Here is a 16,774-nt window from a genome sequence, read left to right on the forward strand (position 1 = left end):
TCCCCCTCCCTCCCACCCCCTTGTGTCAATGTTTTGGCTCCTACAGACTACTCCCTTGCCACCCCAGCACCCCACCCCATGAGCCTGGGCCCCTTCCCCTGCCCTGCCCAGCTTCCTCAGACAGGTGAGGAGACTGTGCTGTCGACTGTGCGGGCAATTTGGCAGGGGCACTGTGATGGACTAGACCCTCAACAGCAGGAGCAGCTGTGGCTACTACTGGCAGAGTTTAAGGACAGCTTTGCCTTGAACGAGAGCGATGTGGGTCAGACGCACCTGGTGCAGCATGAGATCGACACTGGGGATGCCAGGCCCATCAGAATGCGCCCACGTCGCCTGCCCTTGGCCCGCCAGGAGGCTGCGGACCAGGCGCTGTGGGAGATGCAGCAGGCAGGCCTCATAGAGCCCTCAGATAGTCCCTGGGCAGCAGCCGTGGTGATGGTGCCTAAGAAGGGGGGTAAGTGGAGATTCTGTGTCGACTACAGGCCACTTAACGCAGTGACGAAGAAGGACTCCTACCCCATCCCACGCATTGATGAGGCCTTAGATGTCGTAGCTGGGTCGTCCTGGTTCTCCTCACTCGATCTCCGCTCTGGCTACTTCCAGTGCCCTCTCGCCCCTGACCCCAGACCCAAGACTGCATTCTGCACTAGCAGAGGACTGTGGCAGTTTCGGGTCCTCCCTTTCGGCCTCTGCAATGCACCTGCGACCTTCGAGAGGCTGATGGACAGAGTGCTCGCCGGCATCCCCCGGCAGCAGTGTATCGTCTACCTGGATGATATACTGGCACACGGGGGCTCCTTCGAGACAGCACTTGCCTCGCTGCGTCAGGTTCTGGAGAGAGTAGCTGCGGCGGGCTTGAAGCTCCATCCTGATAAGTGCCATTTCCTGAGGAGAGAGGTAACTTTCCTTGGGCACAGGGTGGTGGAAGAAGGCATTAGCACCATGGAGGACAAAGTGCAAGCTGTCCAGGACTGGCCCACCCCCACTGACACCAGACAGCTGAAAAGCTTCCTCGGACTGGCGTCTTACTACAGACGCTTTGTGAGGGGCTTCTCCTGTGTGGCCGCTCCCCTGTTCCGCCTGCTACAGAAGGACAGGGAGTTTGTGTGGGCAGAGGATTGCCAGTCTGCTTTCGAGACACTCAAAGCCCCGGTGCTCTCCCCTCCTGACCCTGCCCTGCCCTTCATCCTGGACACGGACGCTAGTAACGTTGGCAATGGCGCCGTGCTGGCACAGGAGGGGCCGGAAGGGGAGCGGGTGGTGGCGTATTACAGCAGGACATTTAACAAAGCTGAACGCCGCTACTGCGTCACTCGCCGCGAGCTGCTGGCCATCGTTAGAGCTGTACGCCACTTCAAATATTACCTCTGTGGCCGTCACTTCACTGTAAGGACCGACCACTCCGCGCTCCAGTGGCTCATGTCTTTCAAGGAGCCAGAAGGGCAGGTCGCACGGTGGATCGAGGAGCTGCAGTCCTACAGCTTCAGTGTGGTGCACAGGGCAGGGGTACGCCATGCTAATGCAGACGCCCTCTCCCGACGCCCCTGCAGTCAGGATGGCTGCCGCAACTGTGAAAGGAGGGAGAGCCGTGAGAAGGAGCTGTGCAGCCAGGAGGAGGGATGTTCTGCGGTGGAGGTGGCGTCCCCAGTCTGCTGTGAGCTCCGGGAGGTCGACACCGCAGGATGGAGACGGCAGCAGGAGGAGGACGCAGACCTTCGACCAGTGCTCCAGTGGTTGGACCAACAGCGGCGGCCCCCATGGGAAGAAGTGTCCGTTCTCTCCCTGGTCACCAAGGGACTGTGGGCTAAGTTCGAGGCCCTGCGACTGTGGGATGGCGTGCTTCAGCGGGCCTGGAAGGAACCCGCCACCGGAGAGGTGAGGTGGCAGGTGGTGGTGCCTCACTCTCTGCGTGGGGAAGTGCTTCAAGCGGTCCATGGTGCCGTGGGCTCAGGTCACTTTGGGGTGACAAAGACCCTGCGTCGCCTCCGCCTTGGCTTCTACTGGGGGCAGCACAAGAGGGACGTCGAGGACTTCTGTCGCCGCTGTGATGGCCGCACAGCCCGCAAAGGCCCCACGGAAAGGTCCCATGCCCAGCTACAGCAGTTCCCTGTGGGGTTCCCTATGGAGAGGGTTGGGGTGGATGTGGTGGGCCCGCTACCCTGCACAGAGAGGGGGAACAAGTATGTCCTCACGGCCATGGACTATTTTACCAAGTGGCCGGAGGCGTACGCTCTGCCTGACCAGGGGGCGGAGACCATAGCGGACGCTTTGGTCGGGGGGATGATTAGGCGTTTTGGGGCAGCGGAGTCCATCCACAGTGACCAGGGGAGAAATTTTGAATCCCGTGTCTTTGCGGCTTTATGTAGCAGGCTGGACATGCAATTAAATAGTTTGTGTGTTATGTGTTGCATTGTATTTCATTGTCCGTTATGCCAGTTGTTCTATGTGCATGTATTGTAATGTTCTTATTGTCAATCAGGGTGGGGGCCTGCACGCGAGTGAGACCTTGTTGCCGGGGTAACCGGGGGTTTGTTTGTGTGCCGTTTTTCTGCGGTTGTTTACATTGTTACGGGTTTTTCAGTGACCTGGTTTTGGTTGATTAAAAACTACGATCAATTACTAATGACTCGACATGATTATGTCACCGGCGAGGTCGTTACAATACTATCTAAAAAATAATAGGGCCTGCAGGAAAATATAAATACAGTACGCAAAAAATGAGTTTGACGGAAAGTCGAAGTTAAAGGCCCACTATGCAACTTCGGGCATTTCTTCGCTGTTTTCTTGGTTTTGGCACGCACATTTCTCTACACAGCGCCCCCTACAGCTTCGTAGTAGATATTTCACAACACTGTCGTAACAACTCGTTGACGACCCTTCCCCATGCACTTCTACGCGAGCCATGTGTATTTGTTTTCAAAGAAGCCGGCGAATGCGTGGAGCCATGTCCGAAGTAGAAGTTCATAAAGTGTAGGCAAGGTTATACATTTTTAAAAGGGTGCATTTGTATTGCAATAAACATAAATCCATCCTTTTTTATAGTTGACGGGGAGAATTTATATCCTAGATTATAATTGTTTTATCTTAGGTTGAACAGAACAATCAGTGTAAGAGGTTTGGCCAACATAATAATCGAAATAAACAAGAACCTGGATTCGGGGATTCAGTCTGTATCTGGGGGACGAGACAGACGAACAGCAAAACACCCATGGAAACAAAGGTGTTTATATGGTTGCAACCAAGCAAGCTAGAAACATACAGGGCTCACAACAAAACGGTCGAGAAAACAATTTTTACAGGGCTCACAACAAAATGGTTGAGCTAACACATTTGTACAGAGACTATCAACATCAAGAATACCACGAAGACAAAGGCCACCCAAGGGTACTTTCAATTTCAAAAGCAACACGGCCAAGTCGGCGTCTGATTTGCAGTCTTCTTTTTCTTTCAGTTCACGCTATTCCTGAAAAGCTTGCCCAACGTTTACTCGTGTCTGGCCTCTCTGCCGGTCAGTCTCCCTTTTCTCTTCTTCTGTTCCTCCGACATTGGGTTTCTCTGTCTCTTTTTAGTCGGCTGATCTATGATGAATATAACAATCCCTTAGTGACTTGTGTTTATATCGAGCCGGTTCCGTGTTTGGGGGTCTGTGCCGTAAAGCAATTCGTTACTTCGCGAGACCCGAGACTCCCGCGAGAGTGGGCGGCGGGTCGCCGGCAGAAACATATTCCTTTTCTCCGCCAAGATGTGCAAGGGTGAGTCGAAACAACGAACAATCAAACAAAAATGTATAATAGAACCATCGCAATGACTCTTAGCCTGTTATATTAAGGTAAATCAAGCCAAAAAAGTTGCATAGTTCCCCTTTCACTCGTGTCTGATCTCTTTTCTGGTCCATTCTTCTTTTGTTCCACCGACGGTCGCCTCTTGGGTCCCTTATCAGTCGATTGATCCATGATGAATGCAACAATTGCCTCGCAACTGGCTGTTTATATCTAGCCGGTGCCATGTTTGGGTGTGTGTCTTTGCCGTAAAGCATTTTCCAAACTACAATCTGACTACATTTTCGAGGATACTTCCGCTGCGTCACATCCGGATTGTGTCGGTCCGAACAGAGCAAGTTGCATATGCGCTTTTTCACTGGAGAGGCGACATGGGTAAATGACACACCCACCAATCGACCCAGAAATGGATGCAGAACCATCAGCATAACTCTCAACCTGCATACTTAATGTAATTTTGGCTAAAAAAGTTGCATAGTGGGCCTTTAACACCATTGTTTCTGATTGCGCTTCAGCTTCAGATGCCGTCAAGAGGGGTCTCTGGTCGTAATCAGTCGCAAGTCCGTCCCTGACCAATCAGCATTCATTAGCAGAATGCTAGCGTGTATGGCCAACAACGGCCCGAACTGTAAGAAATCGAAAGGACATAAGTACTCATTAATTTGACTTTTGAACCATAATCTATATTGAACTTGCGGAATATACAATAAAATGTGCGTTATTTCAACGACAAGCAGGTGAAAGAGGCATAATCAGCCGTTCTAGCCCCATAGACTCCCTTTCAATCTGGACTCGCCCGCGATCAACCCCAGTGGACGTCTCATGGAACTACAACCAAGATCGGTACAATGGGGCGTATAGGAAGTGCCCAGGCTCTTCGTAGACGGGCTCTGGTAGTACTACTTCACTACTTCTGTACAACTTAAATGAAGTACGATGGTCTGGTAGGACCAGGCTACTGTTCCCGGGGGCTTGGTTGGGAATCGCTTTTGACCGTTGACTGTTCTACATGACTTGAATGCAGCCTTGTTGTTTTACTCCGCACTGTTTGTCCCAACTCAACTTCCGTTGCAAAATACGGAAGTAGGAAATACTGAAGACTTATTCATTTTCTTTACAATATTGTCTGATATATCTGATACATATGATTTATAATATATGAATGATAAACCATTGTATTCATTCAGTTAAAAGTATGTTAAAAAAGGTTTTCCGCTCTGGTTTCCTTGTTCGGAGCGGGCATACCGTCCTAACATGGCTAATAACTCTGGTTCTCTTTCTACATGACACTGGTAATTATATTGAAATGACAACTCTTAATATACTATAAACATAACGTCCTAGCCTGGCTTATTGTACAGGACACAATAATCCCTGTTCTGTATATATATATATATATATATATATATATATATATATATATATATATATATATATATATATAAGCATATATATAAGCATATATATATATATATAAGCATATATATGTTATGTGTGTATACATGTTATGGTCAGACCTGCGGAGGTTCGAGGAGCAGGGAGAGCTGATGCAGCCGGTCGTGTTCTCGCTGCTCGTCCTGCTGTCTGTAATGCTGTACTTCACCGTCTCTCTGATGGACCCAGGGTTCATCCTCACCGAAACTGTCCAGGTATACTTTGACTTTCTCACGGACATTGTCCAGGTATACTTTAACCTAACGTACTTTACTAGTACGATACTATACTACTGTACTTGGTCCTCTCTGATGGTCCCATACCTCATTGACACTGTCGAGGTAGGTACTATGCTAAATATACTCTACTATTGCTAAAACTGACCCGGGTTCTACCCTCACTGATACCCTACAGGTGTAAAATATTAACTTATCTATGTGTGCTGTACTATCCTACCAATGTACTTCAGTGTCTCTTAAAGAGGGAGTGAGACTAACAGCTGTGTCTCCTTCAGGGACCGCTTGGGGCCAGTGAGGACCAGGAGGCCATGCTCCCCCAGGCCGCCACTCCCCGCCTGCGACGCTGCGGATACTGCCTGCTGCAGGTACCCCCCCCTCCCAACCAACGCCATCATGCGATATGGTTCACTCTCTACTTGTCACTCTCACACTCTGTGTGGCTCTGTCTCCCATTATGTGTTACTCTCTCTCATTGTGTCACCATCCCATTATGTCAGTGTCCCATTATGTGTCCTTTCCCATTATTATATTTAGTTCATCACAAACAACAGTATATAAAAACACATACATAGGGCAGGGATACTGGATACATTCCAATCATAATCGGTTTTCTAAGTTAACCAAAAATAAGGGGTAACCCACTATTTCCTATTTGGTTACCGCTATACAGAAAAAAACAAGGAAGAAGAAACATATTTACTGCATGATCAGCAACAGGGCTGAGACGGGGAGGGAGATGAGGGCATGGAAAAGTTGTCGTAAAGGCTGTTTAGTCAACTTAAAGTGGTCATAGTGGCAGGTACCCCCCCCCCCCCCCCCATCCTGGGTTACTCTTGTTTTCCTAGCACTCCTCTTCTCCCCCGTGATTCTCCTTAGGATTAAAGAATTGATTCAACTGTTTGTGTTGCTGCCAGAGTGGCCTAAAATATCCCTAAAGAATATGATCAGATAATTTACTCAAATCCAGTAAACTCCAGTCATTCTCTTATGTCCCTCTCTCTCTGGAGCAGCAGCCAATGAGAGCGAGGCATTGCAAGGCGTGTCAGAGGTGTGTGCGCAAGTTTGACCACCACTGCCCCTGGATAGAGAACTGTGTCGGGGAGCAGAACCATCGCTGGTTCCTCCTCTACCTGCTGGTCCAGCTGGGAGCTCTGACCTGGGCCTTCCACCTCGCTCTGTGGGTATCCTCATAGCGCCTCACTCATTCATGTTTGCATCTGATAACATGACCTGAGCTCATGATAAATACGTGCTGTTCCGGTGTTACTATCATCCTCACAACCTCTCCTCCTCCTCTCCTCTCTGCTCCCCATTTCATCTCCTCTATTCCTCCCCTCATCTCCTCAGGTCAGGGCTGAGCTGGTCCCAGGTGGGGTGGGGTCCGTGGTTGAGGACTCACGGTGTGCTGCTGGGGTGCGTGGCCGTGACAGGGGTGTTCAGCATGGTGGTGCTGGTTTTGTTGGGCTGCCACCTCTACCTGGCCTCCACCAACACCACCACCTGGGAGTTCATGTCCCGCCCGCGCATCGCCTACCTGAGGAGCTGGGGCGACGGGGAGGACAACCCCTTCGACCGTGGCCTCCTTTGCAACCTCTGGGACTTCTTCTGCGTCTGCCGCACCGTGGCCTGGGACCGGGTCTACCAGCGGGCCCACCGCGACCACATATGACGTAATCTTCACTTACAGCACCGCCATGGAGCTCAGCACGAACCACGCTCGGAATCACCACAGGACATGCTGGGCTGGACTTGTATGCGTGGTGAGCGTTACCGATGGCAATGTGTTTTGGTGGTCAGTGTTGTGTTGGATTCATCCAAGGAGCAGCCATGGTGGCCACCAGATTCAGTTAAGATGAGGGGACTCTCTGTTCCAATGGAGACCTTCAAACAAGCTCTACTTCTAATGCTGCACGTAATGTGAGTTCCTAATAATGTTTCATCATTATTAGAAGTTTTCAGGGGGAGGGGCCTCACCCCTAACCCTACTATCCCGCTAACACTACTAATCCCTAAATGTACCCCTAACCCTAACCCTTTTACTAATGACCCTAACGCTACTAAACCCTATACCAGTTTAAATGTGTAGGCATCAAAAACAAATGTTGATTGATCAATGTTGTTATTCCGATGTCTCCTCTCCATATCCCCATCATATCCCCTCACTGTGTCACTGTGACCAATTTCAAGAACTGTAACACTTTTGTAACCTTTTATTTATACTGTTATTTAGTCTGTTTAATCAGGACACATTAAAATATGAATAATACATATTTATATTTTATTTATATATTTATTTATTTGTATTTATAGGAGTTGACTGTACAAGAACTCTAGCATTCATCCTCTATTTACACAGAATATTATCAGCCTTTCTTCTCTGCTAGCTGTTGGTCCCTTGTTCAGGGGTACACTTTAATCGACACCCCCGCCCTCCCAACAGAAGTTAACACACCCTCTGTTAAAGTATTAGGAAGTCGTTTTAAATGCTGACATCATCTTAATTTAGTCCTCATAAAGAAATATTGGTTGCTGCTATGGCTACTCTTCTATGGCTTGTGTTTATATAATACTAGTAGTTATATAATACTATATCATACTTTATTTGGCCTACTTTAGCACAGTTCCATGCATCAAGAATGAATAACAAATGAATGAATGACAAAAACAATGTTAGTGCAAATATTTGAGCTCCACTTGACACATACATATTATTATCCATCCTATATTATATATATAATCCATATCTTTAAAAAGGCTTGTGTTCAGAAAAGGGTTGTTCTGTTGGGTCAAGGCAGTGGACACGGCGTCACAGTGATGCTTAGTATCATCAGAAAATAAAACTGGTAAATAAATATGTCTCCCAAATAAAGCTCTGTTAATCCCCCAAAATAAAATATTGTTGATCCCCCAATTAAAGTACTGTAAATCTCCCAACTCAAGTGCTGTTCATCCCCCAAATAAAATACTGTTTATCCTAATGATATTTAAAACACATTTTATATATATATATATATATTTATATATATAGTGGTTTGTTCTGTTGACCTACTTTCACAAAGCTGTATTAGTATTGTAGTACTGTTTTTAAACATGGTAATACTACTTTCTACTCCAGGTGTATTAGTACTGTCGTTATACAGTTGTATCCCTGTCCATTAAGTTGTATTAGTTATACTGGTTAGTATTACGGTAATACTCCTCCTGTCCATTAAGGAGTATTAAGTTGTACTGGTTAGTATTGCAGTAATACTCCTGTCCATGAAGGGGTATATGTAGCACTGGTTAGTAGTATTACAGTAGTACTGGTTATTATTGTAGTCATCCCTCTCTCAGCTGTGGAGGGCGGAGTAGTCGAAGCCCTGGAAGATGTTCTGTTGTCGTGGGGAGAGGGGCGTTGCCAGGGGCGACAGGACAGGCTGCAGACATGTGAAGTCGCTGTCAAAGTTACTCACATCACACGGAGCACTGATCTTGGGCAGGAAGGGAGGGGGCAGGGTCTTGGACAAGAGACACGCCCAGTCCAAACTCTGAAAACACAAAAATCCTATAAATTAAATGGTAAATGGACTGCATTTCTACAGCGCTTTTCAAACCAGTGGCCACCCAAAGCGCTTAACAATACTGCCTAACATTCACACACCAATGGCGGAGTCAACCACGCAAGGCGACAGCCAGCTCGTCCGGAGCAATAAGGGTGAGATGACTTGCTCAGGGACATCTCAACACTCGGAGGAGTCGGGGATGGAACCAGTTTGGCTGGTAACCGGAAGGTTAACCGGATGGTTACCACCAAACACTTACACTGTTTTCCCGTCTATATATACATTAGTGTCATTAGTGTTATATATTACACTATATACACATCCTAGTCCACTCTCTGAGGAGACGTCATATATTTACACTACAAATACTATATATGCTATGCATGTACCTGGTAGAATGTGTCCTCTTTCACGTCCTCAGCGTCTCCCTCTCCCCCTCCCAGTCTCTTTACTGGATTCTTCTTCAGCAACTGGAAAGCAACGAGACCAATGTGTCTCACCAATAATCAACATGACTCGACTTTGGACCACTTGACCCATTCCACAAAATACAAAACATTACACAGCACAATTGTGTTATGTGGTACTGCATTCACAAAATACACTAGAATATACAGTAAAACATTATATTGTACGGTATATTACGATATATACCATACAAGATAACACATGCCCAGATAATCTATAGTCTATATTGTGAATAACCATCTTAAGGGTTGCCATGGATACCTTCTTCATGATGAGGACGGCGTTGGGGGCCAGCGTGGCCGGGTACTGCACTTCTTCATTCACGATGCTGTCAAACACCTCCTCCTCTTCTTCACCAGGGAATGGGGACTTTACGATGCGGCGGAGGGACACAGGGGAGGAGTGGTTAGGTTGGTTAGAATCATACCCCCACAAAGTAGTACCACCTCCTTGGAGTCATGGATGGACGGATGGAGGGATACCAACACCAGGGAATAGGAAGTAAACAGGTCTGCTAGAGCAGTGATTTTCAACTAGTGTGCCGCGAGAGATCGTCAGGTGTGCCGTGGGAAATTTTCTAATATCACCTAATAAACCACTGTCGGGTGTCTGTGCTGTAATAAAGTGTCGCAGATAATGTACCGTAATTTTCGGACTATAAGCCGTGCCTTTTTTTTTTTTTTTTTTTCTCCATTTTTCGATTCTGCGGCTTATATAACGGTGCGGCTAATCTATGGATTTTTACATTTAACGGCTACTCGGAAAATTAGTATTCAAAGCTTAAATCAGTATTCGGAGCTTCGTTGTTTTTTTTCCACGTACGTGACGTTACAAGAGCGAGGGAGGCAAACTATAAGCGTCAGCGACACCAAGCAGAGAAGCGAGAGAGGTGGAGGAAGAACAGATATCTTGTTTCCCTTTACTTTATAACACAACATTAACGGGATCTCGGGAGGAAAAGTAATACTCGACGAAATGCGAATTAGTCGTTTGTTTACGTTCGCTGTACAGCGCCGCGCCAATCAACTGTGACTGGCTTGCTGCAGAGCGTGAGCTTCTTGGGAATACCCGGACAATATAATGGATATAATATGGACACATAAGACAATCAATATTCGGTATTTGTTATGGATTTATTGCACAAATTCTAACGTAAGGGCTGAGATGGCAGAGGACAGCTGATTTGGAACGGAACAACAGCTGTTCGCTTTCACGGGGAAAAACTAAAGAACTTCAACCTACTTAGGCCTACTAATTAACGTTCAAAAGCTATTAAACATTCTTAAACAAAATATGCAGATACTGTCAAAATCTGTTCCAGGGAGTATATAGGGATTATTAATGTTGTTTTTGATGGTGTTTTTTTCTGGAACGAGTATTCGAATATTCGCTCGGAAAAACCAACGAGTAGGCCTATTCAAAGCCTGAAAAATGGCATTCGGGCCAGCCCTAATGGTAATTAAACATTAAAACAGAGAGAGACAGAGCTGTTGAGGAAGAGCTTTGTGTGTGTCTTTCTACCATTCCTGCCAGGATATCCATTTGGTGTTAATCGAAACAGGCCCAGGTTTCACACTAAGTGAGTATAAATACATTTAGAAACTATATTATTAACTATATGTGTTGGAGCTATGCAGTTCTTAGATTTAATTGTAAAACATTTATTGAGTTTGTTTGCTTAATATAAAATAATATGACTTTTATGTTTATTTTCAAGTTTGTATTATAAATGAGTTAATTTGAATTTGTTTATGCTTTTGTTTTGAAGTTATTACTAGCCTATATATAGAGGGGGCGGGCATAGGTAAGACAGGCACTGGGAAGGGTCATGGTTTTTTACCAGCTGTACGAGAGAGACAAAGGAGTGAGGCTGCTGGTTCACACTCTTGCACATTTGTTTTGTTTGCTTGGAAGATCGGAAAATAAACCTGCAGAAATCTAAATTCACGACTGGACAGTTGACTCTTTCCCCTGCACTGCGTAAGATTCGTCCCCCCTGGTGCCTCATTGGCTATTTTGATTACGTTGCTTTGTTTGATTTCTTAATTTTCAAGTTATTGTTTCATTGAGGACAAATCGCCACTACAATATGTATTATAGGCCTATGTACTGTGTTAGAGTGTCATTTTGTGTCATTTTGGTTGGTGGTGTGCCCCAGGATTTTGTAAATGTAAAAAGTGTGCCGCGGCTCAAAAAAGGTTGAAAATCACTGTGCTAGAGGGATGAATTTATTTAACCCATTATAAAAATATGAAATATTGAAAATTATTTTGTTTCATATGGTTTCTGAACTTGTTTCATTGTCTCCAATCCATTCATTCCATGATTTCCTTAATACATCCTTCTATGATATCTCATGGTCACTGATGTCCATCACGTCAAATGGAAACGTGTTCAAACACATCCATTGGAACATTGCCCACACTAGACTACACTACCCAGAACGCACCTCTCCGACCAGCATCTGGAAGATGAGGACGCCCATCCCCCACCAGTCGACGGCGCGGGTGTAGTCGTCGTCCGTCAGAACCTCGGGGGCCAGGAACTCTGGTGTACCGCAGAAGGTGGATGTTCGATCCCCATGACCCATACCTGTACACAGACTCACTGAGCTAGAACAACACCTCATGCATGGCCCTCATGCTATAATATAATCAAATATAGAAAGAAGAAAAAGTATGTTGGAGATAATTATCTATGTCTTTATCTATATAGATAAATATATATATATATAGATAGATAGATAGATAGATAGATAGATAGATAGATAGATAGATAGATAGATAGATAGATAGATAGATAGATAGATAGATAGATAGATAGATAGATATACACACTTGTACTACCTTCTTTGCAGAGGCCAAAATCGGTGATTCTGACAAAGCCATCAGCATCCATTAGGAGGTTGTCCAGCTTCAAGTCCCTGTCATCGTCATAGTAATAATATATATTATTACATTTTATTTTCACCGCCGGAAGTTGTGAAGGGTCCATGCAAGTGAACGGAGCGTTCCACGGCATTGAGAAGACCCGTGTAATAAATTAGAGATAATGTAAGAACGACGGTCATTATCAGGAAAAAAAGAAAATTATTATTATTTTTGATAATGACCAGCAACCGAGCACGCCAGGGTTGATCAATTTACGTACTACTTGCGGAGTGATACGAAAGACGGCAAAAAAATCTACTTTCCTTGACTGCGGTCAATTATACTTAGGGTCTTGTCAATGCCGTGAAACGCTCCGTTCACTTGCATGGGCCCTTCACAACTTCCGGCGGTGAATTATATTTGATAATTCACCGTTGCTAAGTATAATTGACGTCTTTCGTATCACTCCGCAATAGTCCGGTAATAGTCCCAGTGTGCTCGGTTGCTAAGCGACATCAACGTCTTTGGCAGACTATTTCTCTGCTGATCAACACTACGAATGCTGCTAACAAAAGAATTGTAAAAAGACACACCGGGTGAAGTTATAGCTTCGTTTTGGCAAGTAGCCAGGTAATAAGCGGGATGTATGGAACGTCGCCGGTCATTATCGAAAATAATAGTTATTTTCTTATTTTCCCGATAATGACCGGCGTTCTTTACATTATCCCTAATGTATGGAACGGGCCGAAATCGAGATAAAATCGTGTGGTCTAAACCAGCCATTCAGGCCATTGGCTGGTTCAGACTACACGATTTCAGCCTGATTTTGCCCAGATTCGTTCGTCGCAGACAAATTTGCGAGTCGTACACGATTTTGAAAAGTCGGCGACGAGACGAAGTCTTGTAATGTGACATGCTTGGGATCTGCGATTTTTTTCGTCTGCGTTGTTCGAAAACCCCACGATGAAAGTTTGGCATGCCAGAAATTTTGGGGAATCGCATGACGCTTCCATTGTCGACTTGGAGGGAATCCTGCGAACAGCTGGAGCGGGCAGTGTTTACTAACTAGTAAAGAACTAGTAAAGTAAAGACTAGTAGAGATCAGTGTCGTCATGAAATAAATCGTCGTCGTGAAATAAATTGTTGGTTCAATTAACATACCGTTCATAGGTTATGATTCTGGAAGATTTTTTAGGTAGTGGCCATCCCCAAAATGCACCAGAATACAGGAAATCATGTCTACCAAATTCGAAATTGTGTAGCTTCTCTCAGCTCACGTTTAGTTGAAGTGTGCAGTCATGTGGCCCTCTGATGGTTATGATGAAAAATGTGGCCCTCTTTATCATGAAAGTTGCCCATCCCTGACATATTGTCTTGACAACAGGTTAGAGGGATCCTGCGGTCGTAACAACAGAGAGGAGAGTCGACTGAATCACCTGTTGTCATTACATAACAGCGGAGAGGCTTCTCACCTGTAGATTATTTTATTCTGGTGAAGAAACTCTAAACCAAGAACCACACAAGCAGAGTAGAAGCTGCAAACAAACACACACACATAAAGAGAGAGACAGTTAGTCAGAGATACAATTATACGGGCTGGTAGTGTTACAAACATAAAATCAGACAGGCAGATGTGGAGACAGACAGATATAGAGAAAGGGAGATATAGAGACAGACAGACAAATATAAAGACAGACAGACAGATGTACAGACAGAAAGATATAGAGACAGGCCAGTACTGGGTTGGGTCTGGTTCAGGTTAAAGGGTGCTGGTGGATGTAGATCCTGATGTCTCCTCCGGTATTATAGAGACTAGGGGTGGCACAAAATATTGATACAGTGATATATCGTCACACTTTTTCGTGCGATACGAGAATCGATACACTGCAGCCAAAAATCAATATAATATTTTTCAATATTATTATTATTTATTTTAAAATAATTTCTTTGCATTTTTATGATTTATTCCTGGAGCGTGAGACAGGAAATATCGCCCTAAATATCTATATTTTAATTAATTATAAGGCTCTCTAAACAGATTTCCCTGCTCCTTGAGGTGGCGCTCAACACATGAATGAATGAAGTTAATTAACCAAAGAAAAGGAACGGAAAAACACAGCATGGACCAAAATCCAGCACTTTACATTTTCACAGTCATTTTGTATTCATTCTTACAGATATATCGTGATGTATTGTTATAAGATTTTCTAACAATCTATCAATTATTGAGAATCGCTATATCACAATATTATCGGTATTGCGGGCCATGTATCGCGTGTATTATCATATCGTGAGGTACCCTGTGATTTCCACTCCTAATAGAGTGCAACAGTGTGGTTCCAGAAGTAAAAATCCCATTCATTTTCATCATAGAGATTTTGATTAAAAGCCTTATTGTCGTAACCATCCAAATTATACACACCACGTGCCGTTATATTGTGAATCAATGGTTTTGGCTGCTGTAGAAGCCACAAGTTAAACGAAGCAACATCTAGTTTTTTTGAAAAACATTTTCTTATTCGCGATGTCATTGAAACCACTACACTACCCATAAATCCTGAAGTGTGACACGTCTTGATTGGTGGAGCTCGCTGTTACCAGGAAAAGTTTACAGCACCCCAAAAGTGAATGTCTGCTACTGCTACCAGAGAATGTCTAATACGAAGGAAAAGGAGTCCGTAGACAGGCTCTGCTGCTACTAAACACGAAGATATGTTGAGTACAAATATATGATATAGCACTAGCAGTGCTTTTTATTTGGGTAGTATAAAAGCAAAGGATTACATAATGTTGAATGAATACGTAACTGGTATACGAGACTGAATTCACATGTATTATGGCACGTTCAGATCACTGGGAATTATGGGGAAAACATTTTCGCAGCGTAAGAAGGTTCTCGTGAACGACACCTCATGACACTCTGATGATTCTACTTCTATTCAGCAAATGAGGCCAGATTTTGAATGCAGAGTTGCCCAGTTGGTGACGCATTGTTAACTACTGACGCCATGAACATGGCGGAACATGAAAGTTTTACTCAATATAAAATAATAAACCATCATATCACATACTTTACTCTTGATTTACGTTGTAACCGTCTGTTGGCATCGACTTTGCTCAGTTTCAAACTTTGTTCTGGTAAATCAGCTCTAGATAAGGGCAAGTATAGCCTTCCATACAGTGGCAATACAATGTGCTTCTCATAAAAAAAGCAATAGCTACAAGGAAATAAAGGCGTTCAAACTTGAAACTGATCTTACTAAGTTCTGTTTAGTTCTGACTGTTTATTATAGGATAAAATAAAACTTTTGCGAAGATCACTGACGAGGCGCTCGTTATTACCAGGACGATGAACGCACCTTTAAAAACAAGTAACGTTAATACACGTGACTGCAGTCAGCTAAGGAAAGTACCATGTCGATGACAACGCTATACACTATATGAAACACTAACATACACATACACATACACTAACACACAAGCAGAATATATGACACAGCAATATAAACTATATAATAAACACAAAGGTTATAAGATGCAAGAAATGCACTAAACTATTGGTTGGAACCATTGCGAAAAGGTCTATGGGATGAGGAGTCCCTTCAGCCGTTAATAATGTACACAGTCTTGTACCTTTGCATTTTCTTCCGTTTTCCAAATTCTTCCCCGAATCAAACATTTTCTGGTCACCACTACCTTGACTATCGATTGGCTTGGTTCTAGGCTTCAAACTGTTTATATAATGATTTTACGAAAGGTGGACGGTGAAAATGAATGGGAAATTTACTTCTGGAACCAGAGCTGTTAAAAAAGGGGGCGGTCACTGTTACGCTCTATAGAGACACGGAATGACCGACAGATATAGAAACAGGGCAATACAGAGAGAGAGATACCGGGTCTGGTCCAGGCTGAAAGGGTGCTGGTGGATGTGGATCATGAGGTCTCCTCCAGGGGAGTAGTCCATGACGAAACAGACGTGATCGTGGGTCTGGAAGCAGCCCTGGACCTGCACCAGGAAGGGGTGCTGGGACCTCCGGACCAGCTCCAAGATCCTCCGCTCAGCCATCAGGCTGTTGGGGGAGAGGGAGGTCACATGAGCAGCTAGACCACTGCCCCAACGAATGCTTCAAGATCACCCCCCCAGTTCATTAGGAGCACACCCCAAACTCTATAGACCACACCCCTTACTCTACTGACCAGACCCCAAACTCTACTGACCACATCCCCAACTCTACTGACCTCACCCCCAACTCTACTGACCTCACCCCCAACTCTATTGACCACACCCACAACTATACTGACCCCACCCCCAACTCTATCGACCCCACTCCCAACTCTACTGACTAGCTAGAACACACCCACATTCAGACCTGGCTGTAGCCCTTTGGTAGCCCTGGGCGAGATTGAGTTTTGCGCCCCCCATTCCCATAGCGAATGATGCC

The 16,774-nt window shown here is 45.0% G+C and overlaps 2 protein-coding genes across 7 annotated transcripts in view; one reads left to right on the forward strand and one right to left on the reverse strand.

Moving 5' to 3' along the window:
- The first annotated feature begins 4,654 nt into the window (after positions 1 to 4,654).
- LOC132468117 (palmitoyltransferase ZDHHC12-B-like) lies at positions 4,655 to 7,722 on the forward strand. The gene is made up of 5 exons (XM_060065770.1): positions 4,655 to 5,071; positions 5,295 to 5,428; positions 5,728 to 5,817; positions 6,463 to 6,629; positions 6,800 to 7,722. Exons 1-5 carry the CDS (start codon positions 4,942 to 4,944, stop codon positions 7,119 to 7,121), a joined length of 843 nt encoding a protein of 280 aa, XP_059921753.1. The 5' UTR covers positions 4,655 to 4,941; the 3' UTR covers positions 7,122 to 7,722.
- A 19-nt stretch (positions 7,723 to 7,741) lies between these two features.
- Positions 7,742 to 16,774, reverse strand: part of LOC132468115 (serine/threonine-protein kinase N2-like) — a 41,656-nt gene continuing 32,623 nt past the window's right edge. For 3 of the 6 annotated variants that reach the window (XM_060065767.1, XM_060065764.1, XM_060065765.1), the window contains exons 14-20: positions 16,226 to 16,402; positions 13,805 to 13,867; positions 12,300 to 12,385; positions 11,912 to 12,054; positions 9,724 to 9,831; positions 9,384 to 9,464; positions 7,742 to 8,979 (exon numbers count right to left, since the gene is read on the reverse strand). In XM_060065767.1, the coding sequence (XP_059921750.1) occupies positions 8,782 to 8,979; positions 9,384 to 9,464; positions 9,724 to 9,831; positions 11,912 to 12,054; positions 12,300 to 12,385; positions 13,805 to 13,867; positions 16,226 to 16,402 (856 nt within the window). In that variant the 3' untranslated portion in view covers positions 7,742 to 8,781. The remainder of the gene's footprint in view (positions 8,980 to 9,383; positions 9,465 to 9,723; positions 9,832 to 11,911; positions 12,055 to 12,299; positions 12,386 to 13,804; positions 13,868 to 16,225; positions 16,403 to 16,774) is intronic. The other 3 variants (XM_060065766.1, XM_060065769.1, XM_060065768.1) reach the window with 3 other exon arrangements.

Source organism: Gadus macrocephalus, chromosome 11, assembly GCF_031168955.1.
Source record: "Gadus macrocephalus chromosome 11, ASM3116895v1".
Taxonomy (NCBI): Eukaryota; Metazoa; Chordata; class Actinopteri; order Gadiformes; family Gadidae; genus Gadus; species Gadus macrocephalus.

Coding starts and splice junctions, on each gene's coding strand:
- LOC132468117 (XM_060065770.1), top strand. CDS start 4,942: ATGATAAACCATTGTATTCATTCAGTTAAAAGTATGTTAAAAAAGGTT. Junction 5,429..5,727: donor TCCTCACCGAAACTGTCCAG/GTATACTTTGAC, acceptor TGTCTCCTTCAG/GGACCGCTTGGGGCCAGTGA. Junction 6,630..6,799: donor TGGGCCTTCCACCTCGCTCT/GTGGGTATCCTC, acceptor TCATCTCCTCAG/GTCAGGGCTGAGCTGGTCCC.